Source organism: Ceratotherium simum, chromosome 4 (assembly GCF_057802395.1).
Source record: "Ceratotherium simum simum isolate JZ-2026a chromosome 4, ASM5780239v1, whole genome shotgun sequence".
NCBI classification, from domain to species: Eukaryota; Metazoa; Chordata; class Mammalia; order Perissodactyla; family Rhinocerotidae; genus Ceratotherium; species Ceratotherium simum.
In genome coordinates, this window is record NC_141903.1 from 58519602 (window position 1) to 58535744 (window position 16143).

At 39.6% G+C, this 16143-nt stretch overlaps 1 protein-coding gene across 2 annotated transcripts in view; it reads left to right on the plus strand.

Annotated features, from left to right (window-relative positions):
• Positions 1-813: 813 nt before the first annotated feature.
• Positions 814-16143, plus strand: part of MCC (MCC regulator of Wnt signaling pathway) — a 405732-nt gene continuing 390402 nt past the window's right edge. Inside the window, exon 1 of one of the 2 annotated variants that reach the window (XM_087429918.1) lies at positions 814-1001. In XM_087429918.1, the coding sequence (XP_087286044.1) occupies positions 829-1001 (173 nt within the window). In that variant the 5' untranslated portion in view covers positions 814-828. The remainder of the gene's footprint in view (positions 1002-16143) is intronic. The other variant, XM_004420305.3, reaches the window with a different exon arrangement.

Genomic DNA, 16143 nt, shown 5'->3' on the forward strand with positions numbered 1-16143 from the left:
ATTGATGCCAGGTCAGGAGAGTGAGCTGTTTCCGGAAACGGACCAAACGTGCACAATGTTACACAGGAGCGCAGATTGTTCCCAGTATAGAGTGGAAGACCAGTCAGAGCTAAGGAGGGTCAGACTTCTTGACAGATTTTAAAAAATGCATAAATTTGCCAGCCATTCTGGATTTCATTTGGGACTATGGGTGCAGAACTCAGTCCTGCAGAGTGGGACCACGAGCACCACTTTGAGTTTGCAAAACTGGAGTGTTTATCTTTTTTTCTGAAAAAGGGATCCACGACTCCCGGCAGTCAGAAGAGTTCTGCCGGGAGAACACCCGCTCTCTTCCTGAAGCATCCGTAAGTGTCAGGGGCCTGCGTCGCGGCCCGATGCACGGAGCTGACACCCTTTTCGGGGGCCTCCTGTGTACTCTGACTCCCCTCTCGTCCCCGTCGCCACGAGAACACCCGCTCTCTGCCTGAAGCATCCCCAAGTGTCAGGGGCCTGCGTCGTGGCCCGATGCACGGAGCTGACACCCTTTTCGGGGGCCTCCTGTGTACTCTGACTCCCCTCGCGTCCCCGTCGCCACCCTTGGCTCCCTGACTCCACAAGCCACCTTCCCCTCCTTCCTCTCCCCTAAGGTGTCTACTCCTGCGATTGCAGAGCGCCCATCTTCCCAAACCGGGCAAAACCCGGAGAGGTGGAATCCCTCGCTCGGAGCGCCCCGGCGGCCACTGGGCATGCTCGGTTGTCAGGCAGGTTCGGGGCTGCGAAGAGCTTTTGCGCCTCGCGGATTCCTCCTCCTGCCGCGCGTCCTCCTCCTCCCGAGCAGGGAGCGGGCGCATGATGGCGGCGGCGGCGGGGAGCGCCAGCGGCGGCAGCAGCGGCGGCGGCGGCGGCGGCGGCGGCAGCAGCAGCAGCGACACGTCCAGCACCGGCGAGGAGGAGAGGATGCGGCGCCTCTTCCAGACGTGCGACGGCGACGGCGACGGTTACATTAGCAGGTACTCGGGGAGGTACGCGAAACCGGCTGGGGCGCGACCAGCCTCTCCGCGCTGCCCTGGACCCGTTCTCTGCCTCCTCGCCCCAACTTCCAGCAAGTTGCTCAGAAGCTTATGGGAAAAGTTGGCTGCGACTCTAACAGCGCGTCGCCGGCTCGGCCACCGAGGCCGAGGGGCTGATCTGCTCGCCTTCTGGTGGTGCCAGTTGTTCCAACTTTTCCCTGCGCTGTCTTTGTCTGGGCGTTGGGAGACATCTCTTTAGGATGCGAGTCTTCCCCAGGTCTCGGAGCGCTCCTGCCTGTGGGGAAATGAGTTCTGGCCGCTTGCCCCAGGTAGGAGGGGCTGCCCTGCAGCTTCGGGCTCCTGGGTGTCAAGATGTTGCACCGGGCAGCGATCTGTCCGTCTGCCCGGTGGACAGCCCCGGGGCCGGACTAGGATAGGGATGCGCTCTCAGTGACAGAGTTGGACATGAAAACAAGCTGTGAAGAACTTTCGTGTGCCACAGCCCCTGCGTTCCAAACCTGGGAGCCCAAAGAATGGGCATGCTTTGCCACTCATTATTAATTTAAACCTATTAGCCTGAGGGGAACGAGGCGCTCTGGCGCAAACTGGGAATTTATAGGTGAGTCTGGAATATAGACCCTACTCCCCACCGCGGCTCCGCGCGCTAACCAGATGAGCCTCCAGTGGGGTCTCGGGGCACCCCTGAGCGACCTCTCATAACCGTCGCGGTGTTTGCTTCCAGATCCCCTGCAGGGGCGGTGTTGCGGCTTGAAGCCACAGGGTTTGGCAAAATAATTACTTCTGCCTAAATTTTTATCCCTTATCAGACATTGATGGTGAAGAAGGCAATCGTAATGTTTTACGGTATGCTTCTACGAAAGGTTGGCACAGGGCGCTGAAGACCTTACGCGCCCGCCGAAATTTGAATTGCCTTCAAGGAAGTAGGCAACCTAAGTTGTGTATTACGTTTCTTCAGCCTTTGTCTTGGTGATGCTAAAGATCTCTGAACATCGAGGGCTGCCTCCTGCTGATTGTGCTTGCCTACTTAGAGAAAAAACGAGTGGAGAATTTTCTCCAAAAAAATTTTTAAAAGATTTCAGAAACAGGTAATTTGACATGTAAGAATTTGACAATTAGAAACATAATCATTTATTTGGGACTCTTGACTCAATTATGATAATTTTTAGCTGAATTTTTTTACTTTTCTAAGGTTTCATTGGGAAACATTACAAAGATATCAGAAAACTTTATAGGGTAATTCTGTTCTAAAATGAAAAAAATATATAACTCTAGTTGACTATACATAGATTTTTATCTGGAAGTCTTTCCCTGTTTTGGTTCTGGGGTAAAAAATTTTATCATATAGTTTAGATTTTTTGTTGTTTTTTTCGTATTTGAAAGGCCATTATCTCATTTGCAATAATAAAAACAATCTCATTCTTCACAGTAGGATGCAAAAGAATTTAATTTCACATGGGCAAGAGTGCCTATAGAAAACTAGCAGAATTCTCTTCTTTCCTTCCTCTAATCTGATCTATTAATATATTGCTTTATCTGAACTACACTTTCTGTACAAACGCTCATATTATTTTGAATGGTGCCTGTATCTACCCTGAAGAGTAAGGAATTTTGTAAGCATGAGTTGAGAACTTTGTTTTGGAGGATGAGGCATTGTGTGTAAGGGGGTAGTGGTAAAACGGAATTTCAGATTAGAGTAGAAACCCACTGGGGCAAAAGTGGAAAAAACTCTATCATTCCTTGAGCCACATCACTTTAATATATCTGCATGAAAGTTGAAAGATATGTGCAGTAATGAACCCTAAGCCATAACTTTAACTGTAGGCAGAGTTACCCTGGAAGTTGTTTTATACTGTGACAAAATTACCAAATAGGAGGAGTTCAAGGATGGCAATCTTGTTATTGAAAGGGGGCACCAAGGAACTTCTCTAGAAGTATGTTTACATAGCAAGCACAGTTTTACCTGAAATACATGTTTATTTGGTATTGTGTGGGGTGTGGGATTAATGAAGATAAGTGGCATTAAATGACTCCCTCTCTGAAGCTGCTCCTTTGTGTTACCTCTGTTTAATGACCTTTACTGACCACTTTACAGTGGGTGATAAGTTGTGGAGTACTGTGAATTTTCTCTTTTATTAAACATGAGTTGGACTTTCTACATTAAAACCTTAAAAACCTCGGATTCTTCAAAAGATAAGTTTATGCTCATGATATGCAGCTGTATCTGTTAGGATTTCAGTTGGCTATATAGAATAGAATAAAATAAACTATAAAATAGAAAAACCGCAGTCAAATAAGGGTTGACTTTCTCATCTAGAAGTCTGGAGGTGGTCCATCCAGGCTGGGGCAGCCATTCCACAGTGGTGGCAATGCCCAGCTTCGTTCTATCTTTCTACGTTGCCATTCTTGACATAAAGCATTCATCCTCGTGGTTGTCTCATAGTCTTAAAATGATTGCTTGTTTTCCAGCCTCATCTCCAAGTTCTAGGGAGGAAGGTATAAAAGGAAGCTGAAATGAATGGTGGCTATATCATTAAAGCAGAGCTTTCCCAAATTCCTTAATTGACGTCTTATTGGTCAAACTACATCACCTTACCATGCCTACTTGCAACACAGTTCAAGGAAGTATATAATTCAGTTAGTCACCTTGCCTCCTAAACAAAATCTGAGTTCCCTTACTAAAAGCAGGGAATGGCCATTGGGTAGGCAAGTAGCAACCAAAACATATAATAAAACCCCATGATAACCCACTTTCAACTCTGTTAGTCCTTCATCTAGCCCTCATTCTCAAACAGGAGTGGGCTGGAGATCTTATGTTTGGAGGAAGGATAAGTGGAAAATAGACTGAGGCCAGGAGGCGAAATGTCAGGGTACACCATCTCAGGAAGAGGGAGGTAAACGATAGGGCTTTGACTCTTCAATATTCTCTTGGCCCAACCTTCCTTATCAAGCTGACAAAAAAGGCATCAGCTATTTGGAGATTCCCGGAATTTCTGCTTCTGCCCAGGAACTCCCAGCCTGCCAGAGGGACCCAGAATCATCCTCATGCATACTTAAGCTGGAGCAGACAGCTACCATCAGGTGGAACCAAACTACAGCTTGGACAGGGCAGGATTTGGGCTGCACAGTGGGACCACAGCAGGCTCTTCCTGTGCATTTCATTAACTTTACAATGACTTAACCCTACATTTATGGTACTGAATTTTTTGGATCCTATTTATCATGTTGTAGGAGATGATGTTACTCTATTTGTTGAAATTAATTTCCCTTTGGAATTTTAAAGCTTGTTGTTTTTACCCTTCAGTCTAAGAAACTGTTTTGAACATTTTGACAAATATCTAAAACCAACACTTACAGTTATATCTAGTCCCAAAGCCTCAGCTCAAACGTCGGTGTCCTAGAGAGCTTCCCTGACCACTATATCAAAGTGGGTTAGCTCTGCCTACCATTATTCTCCATCATAGTATCAATGGCTTTCTTCCAAAGCACTGTTTACAATTTGTAATTGCATTTCTGTTTACTACTTTGTTTGCCCATTTATTATCATTCTCCCACTAGATGTAGCCTTCATGAGGGCAGGAATCGTGTCTGTTTTGTTAAAACAGTACACTCAGGATCTAGCAGAGTATTTGCCACATAGCATTCAGTCAGTAAATTCTGATGAATAAATGACCAAGAATAAACATTAGTATATTCCTGTATATTGAAAAATCCTTCAAGCATTTCCATTTCCAAGCATATTCCATGTTTATGAAATACTTTGAATGTGAGCATATTTAATTAAATAATATTTTCTTTTAAAAATAACTTCTTTTTGGTTATATAAAAGATATTCTTGTTGTTGAAAATTTGGAAAATACAGAAATATTTAAAAATAAAATCAAAATCACATATTATTCCATAACCAAAAAATATCATTTCTATTTTCCTCGTGACAAATCTGCATTGTATCATTCCTCTAGAACATTAAAAATTATTGAAATAAAAGGAAAGAAATCCCATGTTCATGGATAGGAAGACTTAATATTGTTATGATGGCAATTCTACCCCAAATTGATCTACAGATTCAACACAACATTTCTCAGAATTCCAGCTGCCATTCTTTGCAGAAATTGACAATATGATCCTAAAATTCATATGGACATTCAAGGGACCCAGAGTAGTCAAAACAATCTTGAGAAAGAAGAACAAAATTGGAGGAGTCACACTTCCCAATTTCAAAACTTACTACAAAGCAACAGTAACCAAGACAGTGTGTTGCTGGCAAAAGGATAGATGTATAGATCAATGACACAAAACTGAGAGTCCAGAAACAAACCCATGTGTCTGTGGTAGATTGGTTTTCAACAGCAATGCCAAGACAAGGGTGCCAAAATCAAGAGTAAAATGGGGAAAGAATAGAGTTTTCAACAAACAGTGCTGGGACAACTGGATAGCCACATGTAAAAGAATGAAGTTGGACATTTTCCTCACATATGAAAATGTATGTATTCTTCATATACAAAATGTAGGTATTTCTCACATTCCTCCTAGACAAAAATTAACTCAAAATGGATCAAAACCTTAAAAGTAAGAGCAAAAACTATTAAACTCTTAGAAGAAAACATAGGACAAAATCTTCATCACCTTAGATTTGGCAATAGATTCTTATATATGACATCAAAACACAGGCTACAAAAGAAAAAATAGATAAATTGGGCTCCCTTAAAATTTTTAAAACTTATACTTCAAAGGACACTATCAAAAAAGTGAAAGACAACCTGAAGAATGGGAGAAAATATTTGCAAATTTGATAAGGGATTTGTATCTAGATTATATAAATAACTCTTACAATTCAATAATAAAAAGGTCAATAACCCCAAGGGGTTGATCTCCATAATATATAAAGAACTCACACAACTAACAATAAAAAAACAAACAACCCGATCAAAAAATGGGCAGAGGAAATGAACAGACACTTCTCCAAAGAAGATATACAGATGGCCAGTAGGCACATGAAAAGATGTTCAGCACCACTAATCATCAGGGAAATGCAAATCAAAACAACACTAAGATATCACCTCACGCCCGTTAGAATGACTATAATCACCAAGACAAAAAACAACAAATGTTGGAGAGGATGTGGAGAAACAGGAACCCTCATACACAGCTGGTGGGAATGCAAACTGGTGCAGCCTCTATGGAAAACGGTATGGAGATTCCTCAAAGAATTAAAAATAGAGATGCCCTATGATCCAGCTATCCCACTACTGGGAATCTATCCAACGAACCTGAAATCAACAATCCAAAGAGGCTTATGCACCCCTATGTTCATTGCAGCATTATTCACCATAGCCAAGAAGTGGAAGCAACCTAAGTGTCCCTCGACTGATGATTGGATCAAGAAGATGTGGTATATATATACAATGGAATACTACTCAGCCATAAAAAAAAGACAAAATCGTCCCATTTGCAACAACATGGATGGGCTTGGAGGGTATTATGTTAAGTGAAGTAAGCCAGAAAGGGAAAGACAAACACTGTATGATCTCACTCATATGCGGAATATAAACCAACTCATGGATGGAGAAAACTGTATTGTGGTTACCAGGGGCAATGGGGTTGGGGAGTGGGCACAAGGGGTGAAGGGAGACATATATATGGTGATGGACAAACAAAAATATACAACCCAAAATTTCACAATGTTATAAACTATTAAAACATCAATAAAAATAAAAAAAGGTCAATAACCCAATTAAAAAATGGACAAAGGATCTGAATAGACTTTTCTCCAAAGAAGATATACAAATGGCCAATAAACACATGAAAAGATGCTCAACATCATTAGCCACCAGGGAAATGCAAATCAAAACTGCAATGAGACACCACTTTACGCCCAGTAGAATGGCTATAATCAAAAAGTCAGATAATAACAAGTGTTGGCAGGGATGTGGAGAAATCAGAACCCTTATGTACTGCTGGTAGGAACATGAAATGATGTAGTCACTGGAAAATAGCCTAGCAGTTCCTCATAAACTTAAACATAGAATTACCATATGATCCAGCAATTCTACTCCTAGATATATGTGAGAGAACTGAAAACATATATCCTCACACAAACCTGTACACAAATGTTCATAGCAGCGTTATTCATAATACTCAAAAGATGTCAACAACCCCAATGTCTATCAACTGATGAATGAATAAACAAGATGTGGTACATCCACACAATGGAATATTATTTGATCATAAAAAGGAATGAAGTACTGAAACATGCTACAACATCGATGAACCTTGAAAGCATTAGGCTAAGTGAAAGAAGCCAGTCGCAAAAGACCACATATTATATGACTCCACTTATCTGAAATGTCCAGAATATACAAATTTTTAGAGACAGAAAGTAGACTAGTGGCTGCTTAGGGCTGAGGCTAATGGGAGTATAGAAGGATAATAGCTAAGAGTGCAGGATTTCTTTTTTAGATCATGAAAATCTTCTAAAGTTGATTGTAGCAATAATTGGACAACTCTATGAATATACTAAAAACAACTGGATTGTACATTTTACATGGGTGAATTTTATGGTGTGTAGATTATATCTCAATAAAGCTGTCACCAAAAAAAAAAAAAGCATTGGAAAATGTGATTTGTAATTATAATATTCTATTATTTATTTAATTATTCTCCTATTGTTGGACATTTAAGTTGTTTCCAATTATTTGCTTTGGAATTTCATTAAATCTAAGATGCTGTAGATTGGGACACACCATTATTTTATGTACCAATCAAACTATGACAACAAATATCTCATCAATTAGATTTTTTATTTTATTCTTATTGAAAAGTCTCCTTTCAACTTGTTTAGTCATAGATTTTTATCATATTTCACTATTGTGCCTACATAAAAAAGGAAAATAGGCTAATCAAATTGTTCAAAATAATTCTAAAACTTCTTCACATGTGAAATCCAAGCCTTCTAAATTACTTTTTGATTCAGAGTATTGATGTTGTGTTTCACTACCCAATGTCAGCCTCTGTGGCATCAAAATATTCAGGGATGCAGCATTTCTTTGAAGGAGGCTCCACTATTTTCTATAGGATTTTCTTCTAAGACGCTAACACCCTTTCTGCAAGTATTGATGTTGGTACTTCTGGTCTTACCAGAAGGTTTTCAGACAATAACCAGGACTTGTATTCTTAAGGAAGCATTGAGAGTTGCAGTTATCTAGTCATGTTACGAGGAATAACAACCTGATTCACGCTGCACAAGCAATGGTAAGTATGCCCAGCACCAGGCCAACAGACTTGTAAGAAACATTCATGTTGCACAGTGTTCAACTGTGCACCTTAGAAGTTTTGAAATAGGATATTTTATATAATGCTAGAATAAACACTTTCCTTGTTCCATGTACTGTGTTATTAAAGAATGTCAAAACTAGAATTATTAGTGAAATGTATGAACTAGAATTGCTTTGCAAACACTTTGCTCAGTCTTCTTTAAACAATAACAACAACAGCAGCAAAATATTTGCATATTGAATGGAGAATACCATAGTGTGTTTAGCTAAAGAACTACAGTTTTACATATTAAACATACTCTACTTTTCTTCCCCTGGTCAGTGGTAGCAGAAATCTGGCTTGGAGAGGCTAGAGAGAGGAGCCACTTAAACAAAAGGTAAATAGAATAGAAAGACTATGACTTCTAGGGGCCGGCCCTGTGGTGTAGCGGTTAAGTGCACGCGCTCCGCTGCTGGCGGCCCGGGGTTCGGATCCTGGGCGCACACCGATGCACCGCTTGTCAGGCCATGCTGTGGCAGCGTCCCATATAAAGTGGAGGAAGATGGGCACAGATGTTAGCCCAGAGCCAGTCTTCCTCAGCAAAAAGAGGAGGATTGGCATGGATGTTAGCTCAGGACTGATCTTCCTCACACACACGCAAAAAAAACACTATGACTTCTAGATTCCTTGTCTCATGGCCAAATAGATTACATGACATAAGGATGAGACTTGAGGTGATAACTCTGGAACACAGTTTTTAAAAGAGAGCCTTTGGTGAGATTCAAAGAATAGCATAACCAAAGCCAGACTTCAAAGAACTTGAATAATGCTGAAAACCTCAAAGTTACAGTCAAACCATAATGTCACTAGAAAAAGTATAAACTGAACCTAAGTGAGGGAAAAAACAAAAAGAAAAAAGAAAAACCATTAAAACTAATATGAGGGAGAGAATTTTAGGTGGGACAATATTTGGTACCCAGTGACCCAGAAGAGCTAACTCTGATATACAGTATTTCCTGATTACTGGCTTACAATAAAATGAACTCATTTTAAGTGTATATTTCAATGAGTTTTTGTGTTATTTTTTCTTAGTGAGGAAGATTGGCCCTGAGCTAACATCTGTTGCCAATCTTCCTCTTTTTGCTGAGGAAGATTAGCCCTGAGCTAACATCCATGCCAATCCTCCTCTTTTTGCTGAGGAAGATTAGCCCTGAGCTAACATCTGTGCCAATCTTCCTCTATTCTTTGTATGTAGGATGCCGCCACAGCATGGTTTGATGAGCACTGTGCAGGTCCACGCCCAGGATCCAAACCCACAAACCCCAGGCCGCCAATGCGGAGCGTGCAAACTTAACCACTATGCCACTGGGCCAGCCCCTCAATGAGTTTTGATACACTTACATATTCCTATAACCACCACCACAATCAGGATTGATTTTCATAACCCCAAAAAGTTTCCTGTGCCCCTTCCTGGTCAATCTCTACCCTGATCCTGGTCCCCTGCAATCACTGATCTGCTTTCCCTAGCTATAGATTAGATTTGTCTTTTAGTATTTCGTATAAATGGAATCATACAGCACGTACTATTTTCTGTCTGGCTTTTTTAAGATTCATACATACCATTACATATATCAGTAGTTCCTTCTTTTTATTACTGACTAACATTCCATCCATCATGTGGATGTACCACAATTTGTTTATCCATTCGTTAATGGACATTTGGGTTATTTCCAGTTTGAGGCTATTAGGAATAAAGGTACTATGAACATTCACATACACATGAAATTACATTAGTTTTAAGAAACAGGATTCTATATTTAAGCTAAGATAGACTTAACATTTACTGAGTGCTCACCAGGTGTTTTGTATAGCTTATTTAACACTCACAGTAGCCGTGCGAGACAGATACTGCAGAAGCAAAGGGGAAAAAGTGGATAATCCTGGCAAAGTAGTAGTGCGTGAGAAACCATGATGATAGGAAGGGCCCTCTGTGAGACTGGTAAGAGGCTGCTCAGCCTGAGCCACGTGGCACCGCATTATTGAATCACGAATCTAAAGACATTTAAGGATCATCTAGCCTAGAGCTTCCCAAACTTCAGTCATTTTTGTCTACCACATTTATGATCTTTTCATATCTCTGACCACAACCTCTCCCTTGAATATAAGACAGGTATATGCAGTAACTCCATACTTGATTTGCATGGCCTAAGGAATCTCAAACTCACCATATAAAAAAAAAATTCCTCCCTTCCCTCCCCAACTCCTCCTCCTTCAGTTTTTCCCATTACAGTAAATTGCTACTCCCTGGTTAGAGGCTCAAGTCAAAAAATAAAGTCTGCATTGTTTTCTTTTTTAACAGTACATTCAGTCCATCAGCAAATCCACCTGTTCAGTCTTTAAAATATAGCTTGTGTCTGACTATTTCTCATCACCTTCCCTACTCAGGTCCAAACCCTCACGCATCTCACACTGAGATTATTATAATAGGCTCCTATGTCTGTCCGTGCTCCCTCCACCCTCCACACATGCGGACTATGCATACAGCAGCCAGGCAACCTATTAAAGAGTAAGTCAGATCATGGTATTGCTCTGAAGCATATTGGAAAGGGCACTGGGTCTGAATCAGAGAAGTTGGGTTCACTCTAGGCTCTGCCACTAAGTAATTATGTGACTTGGTACCAGTCCCTGCCTCTGTCTTAGTTTCCTTACCCATAAAGTGGAGTGATGAAATGCTCCTCTATGCTTTCTCTTGCTCAGGGTTTGTTGAAATTCCTTAGTTTTATAGATTTAAAGTTTTCACCAAACTTGGACATTGTTCAGTCATTATTTCTTCAAATGTCTTTTCTGTCCCTTATCTCTCTCCTTTCTTTTTTGGGACTCCAATTATACATGTATTAGAGTGCTTGATATTTGTCCACCCCTCACTGAGGCTCTGTTCATTTTTTCCCCATCTTTTTTCTCTCTGTATTTTATTTTGGATAGTTTCTATTGTTATATCTTCAAAATTCACTGATCTTTTCTTCTCCAGTGTCTAAGTTGCTATTAATCTCATTCGTATTTCAGATACTGTATTTTCATGCCTAGAAGTTTTATTTGAATATATGGAGCATATTTATAATGGTTCTGTTAACTCCCTTGTCTGCTAATTCCTTCATCTCTGTCATTTCTGGGTATGTTTTTATTGTTTGATTTTTATCCTGGTTCTGGCACATATTTCTGCTTCTTTGCATGCCCAATAATTTTTTATTGGGTGCCAGACATTTTAACTTATTGGGTGTTGGCTTTTGTTGTATTCCTTTACTTTGTTCTGGCGTGCAGTTGAGTTTGGATCTTTTGGAAGCTTGCCTTTAAGCATTGTTAGGCAGGATCAGAACAGCCTTCAGTCTAGGGCTGATTTAGCCTTTGTAGATCTCTGGAGCTCTCTCTCTGAAGCATTCCCTCCTCTTCACTCAGTACCACAAATTCTATCCACTTTAAATTCCCTGAACTTTTTCTCTATCTCGTCAACTCAGTGAAACCGCTGGGTGATGTCTGGATTCCCCCTCCTGTTCTGCAGCATGTAAACTGCCTCCAGGCAGTAAGTTGGTATAATTGTGGGCTCAGCTTGCTAGTTTAGCTTTACTCAGGGATCATAGTCTTGTGCTCTTATATAATGTCTGGAAATCAGTGTTTCATAAAATTTTTCTGGTTTTCTAGTTGTTTTAGGTAGGAGGGCAAATCCAGTCTTTGTGATTCTATAATGACCTGAAGTAGAGTCTTGATTTCTCTTTTTTCTGAGTATCCCAAAGCAAGCCTGCCTATTTGGAAACACTGTGTTTATTAAGTTTATGTCTAAATAATTTTATATTAACATTTACGTCAATAACTCAACCAACTTACTGTTTTTAAGCTACTACCTACAGTCTAGGCTCACATAGCTTTTCTTTTAATAGCTAACATTATTGAGTGTTTACTGTGTGTTAGGCTCTATGCTAAGCAAGTACTTTATATACATGACCTCAGTTGATACTCATCATTACCCCTTTGAAAAAGGAATTGTTATTACATACAATTTAAAGACGAGAAAGAAAGGCTCAGAGATACTGTTATTTGCTCAAGATTCAACAGTTAGTAAGACTGAACTTCAGTTCATGTCTCTGGTTCTCAAATGAAGATCATGACCACTATTCGATGCTGCTTTTCACGTGCATTTCTTTAAACTATTTTTAAACAGCTTTATTGAGATATAACTTGTATACTATACAATTTTCCCATTTAAAGTGTACAATTTAATGTTTTTAGTATATCCACAGAATTGTGCGACCATCACCATAATCAATTTTAGAACATTTTCATCACCTCCAAAAGAAACCCTGTACCCTGTAGCAGTCATCCTCATTTCCCCCAACCTCCCCAGCCCTAGGCAACTATTAATCTACTTTCTGTCTCTATAGATTTGCCTATTACGGACATTTCATATAAATGGAATCATCCATTATGTGACCTTCTGTTGCTTGTGTTTTGGTGTCATATCCAAGAAGGCTTTAACCCAAGATCACAAAGATTTACTTTTATGTTTTCTTCTAAGAGTTATAGTTTTAGTTCTTACATTTAGGTCTATGGTCCATTTTGAGTTAATTTTTGTGTATAGTGTGAAGAAGAGGTACAAGTTCATTCTTTTGCATGTGGATATCCAGTTGTCCCAGCACCATTTGTTGAAAAGACTACTATTCTTTTCTCATTTTCTTGACACCCTTGTCAAAAATCAATTGACCATAAATGTAAGATTTTATTTCTGGACTCTCAATTCTTTTCCACTGATATGTATGCCTATCCTTATACCAGTAGCACATTGTTTTAATTCTGGTTGCTTTGTTGTAAGTTTTGAAATCAGAAAGTCTGAATCCTCCAACTTTGTTCTTTTTTTTAAGATTGTTTGGCTATTCTTAGTCTCTGGAGTTCCCATACAAATTTTAGGATCAGCTTGTCAGTTTCTTCAAAATAGGCAGCTAGGATTTTTGATAGGGATTGTGTTGAATCTATAGATCAGTTTGTTCACATGCATTTTTAGTAACTGTATTTTTCAAGGTATTTTTGTTTTTGTCCTCCTGCCCACATCTTTATTTAATAGTCTTTTTATTTTGAGTCAGCATATTGGTGAACATCTAAAGTAATAATAGTATATGTTTATAGAAGCCTTTATAGTTTACAATCAGTTAGTCCATACATTATCTCATTTAATCTTTGCAACAGGAATTAATATCTCTATTTTAAGGCAAGGATCCAAAATAACATAGCCTCTTGAGGGAAAAGAACGAGCCTGTGGCCCTTACTTGAGAGTCTTTTCTACCATACCTGCTGCGAAGCTAACACAAGAAAACCTATTTTCCCCCAGAGCCTTAAAATTCTTTACTATTTAATTTACCCGAGGTCTATGGTGGAGATGAATTTTCATTTTATAACTGGCTTCTTAGCATCAGTGGGAATGGCATTTAAATTCTTGGTACAGAAGGTGAGGCATTTGCATTCTAAATGAGTTTCCATGGGGGTCTCAGCTGGGGAGACTCTCTGTTGTTTGGTAAATTGAAAATCTCTTTAAGTGTTAGTCCCAGAGTAGAAACCATATGGAGAGAAAGGGCATTTCCTTAGAGAACAGTTAATTGTCAGCTTCGCATTGTCATTTGAAAATGTCAGTTTAAATGTATAAATGAGTAATTACTAAATTCATGCTATTGATTATTGATGACTCTAACTGATGGGAGAAAAAAAAGTTGTGTAGGCAGAAGGACTCTCTGGACCTATTCATTTTTCAGACATTTGGATCCCTAACTAAGTGGGAATGTAACCGGAACACATTTCTAAATGACCAATAAGCATGACTGTGTCTGTCTAATGTGATAGTTGTTAGTTGAGTTTAAGTGTAGCCCTCAGTTGAATATTTAGTTGTGAAACTGTTGCTTGGAAAATTCTAAATAGATGAGCTTTGTGTTTAATTTTTTAAGCATTTACATCAACAGTGTAGAAGATACTTGAAAAAGTATCCTAGACTTAATGTTGGGGTTAATTGGGCCTCTATTCAACATTATGGCAAATGCCTTTGGTTAAGACACCTCTTGTCTATTGTTTAAAACATCAACATGTGCAAATTTTTGGTACAGATGAAGGGAGTAAGAACATAGATAGAGTGAAGGAAGATGTTTTTGTAAAAATGTGGCTACATTTCCTTTAAATGTCAGATTTTTTACTAATTTACAAAAATTCAGAACTTGTTTCTGAGAAATAACAAGCTTAACAGAATATTCTACATTGGAGGTTAATCGTTTTAAGCAAGGGTTTTACTTTGACAATTTTATGCACTGTAGAGTCTTAACCTGATTTTATTTCACAATAAACAGGATGAAAATCACTGCAAGAATATAGTTGGAGAAGCATTTACTCTTCTAAAAATGTGTTGGCAGTTTTATATTTATTATAATCAAAGGATGAAAGCAATGCTGCTCATCCCCCTCCCCCTTCTTGGTTTCCTAAGCTCCTTCGTCTCTAACCAGAATTATTGTCCTAATGTCCTAACCTGCAGGCTTGGCCCCTCCTGGCCGCTCTGCATGGACGTGGAAGTCATTTTTCTATAACCTAAAACTGAGCGGGCAGCTCTTCTTAAAATCCTTCAACAGTTGCCTATTCCTTACAGATAAGTTCAGACTCCTTCTAGGGGCATTTAACTTAAGGCCCTTGCCCATCTGGCACAGTGACTATCCCCTCTCCAGCATTCTCTCTCACCTCCACCCTCCAGCATGCCTAGCTGTTCCAAACATCAGTCCTTTGCACAAGCAGCTCCTCCTGTAAGTGCCTTTCTCTCCCCCTTGTCTGCCTGGTGAGCACCTTCTCCTTTTTTCTAGACTCATTTTTTCTAGACCCAGTTCTCATGCAGCTTTTTGTCTCTGGAGACTTTCCTGATGCATCAGTACCTCACACACACTCCTAGGCCAGCACTGCTCACATTTGATGTTCTCGCTGTTTCCATTTCCTTGCTCCCCACACTCAAGGCAGAAACTTTTCCTTGTCTTGTCTTTGTAACCTCGTGCCCAAGACGTAATAGAAACTTACTAAATATCAGTCAAACAAATAAAATTGTTCATGGGTACTGGTAATTTCAAACACTTTAGACTTTTTAGAAAAAGATTTATCAAGTTTTGGCCAACTTCGAAGAAGCTGAGGAATTTCTATTTGAAAATACACATCATGTGCCTTTTACCTAATCTAAAATACCAGTGTGATGGGGATTCAGTGTCCCTGCTACTACTAACGAGTCATTTGACTTTAGGCAAGTCACACAATCCTCTCTAATCAGTTTCTTCTGTAAAATAATTTTAACATCTTTTTTGGGACTTAAATACTTTGATTTTGTGGACTCTAGGTACTAGCTTAGGATTTTGGTGGTAGCATACTCTTACAGAAAAGCGTGCTGTTTAAATTAGTCTCTATTGGGCTACTGTTTGGTGTTTGTTTATGAACTAACTCTGATGAATCAAAAGTATTGAACTGTTGGTTAGGTTTTTTGGCAGATTCTGAGTAAAGTTTATGAGATTAGGTGAATTTAGAAACTACTCTTAATTTTGCATTCTAGTTGTTATTAAAAAGTTGATGGACAGTTGTCCATGCAGTTCTGTTCTGACTCTTTCAGGATCTATAACAGTTTAAAAAGAAAAGATTTTCAAGTTAATATTTTATAGCCCACTTTTCTTAGGCTATTCCTCTGTGGTTACTGGGTATTCACAGTAAACAAACATTTTAAGCTAATAATAGAATAAAAGTAAGGGAATTTACCCAATCCTAACTTGTATAATAGTAATTTCCATTTTCCAGCTCCTGTGCCGATGTTAACCTGTCTCTAACCGTGTGCTTA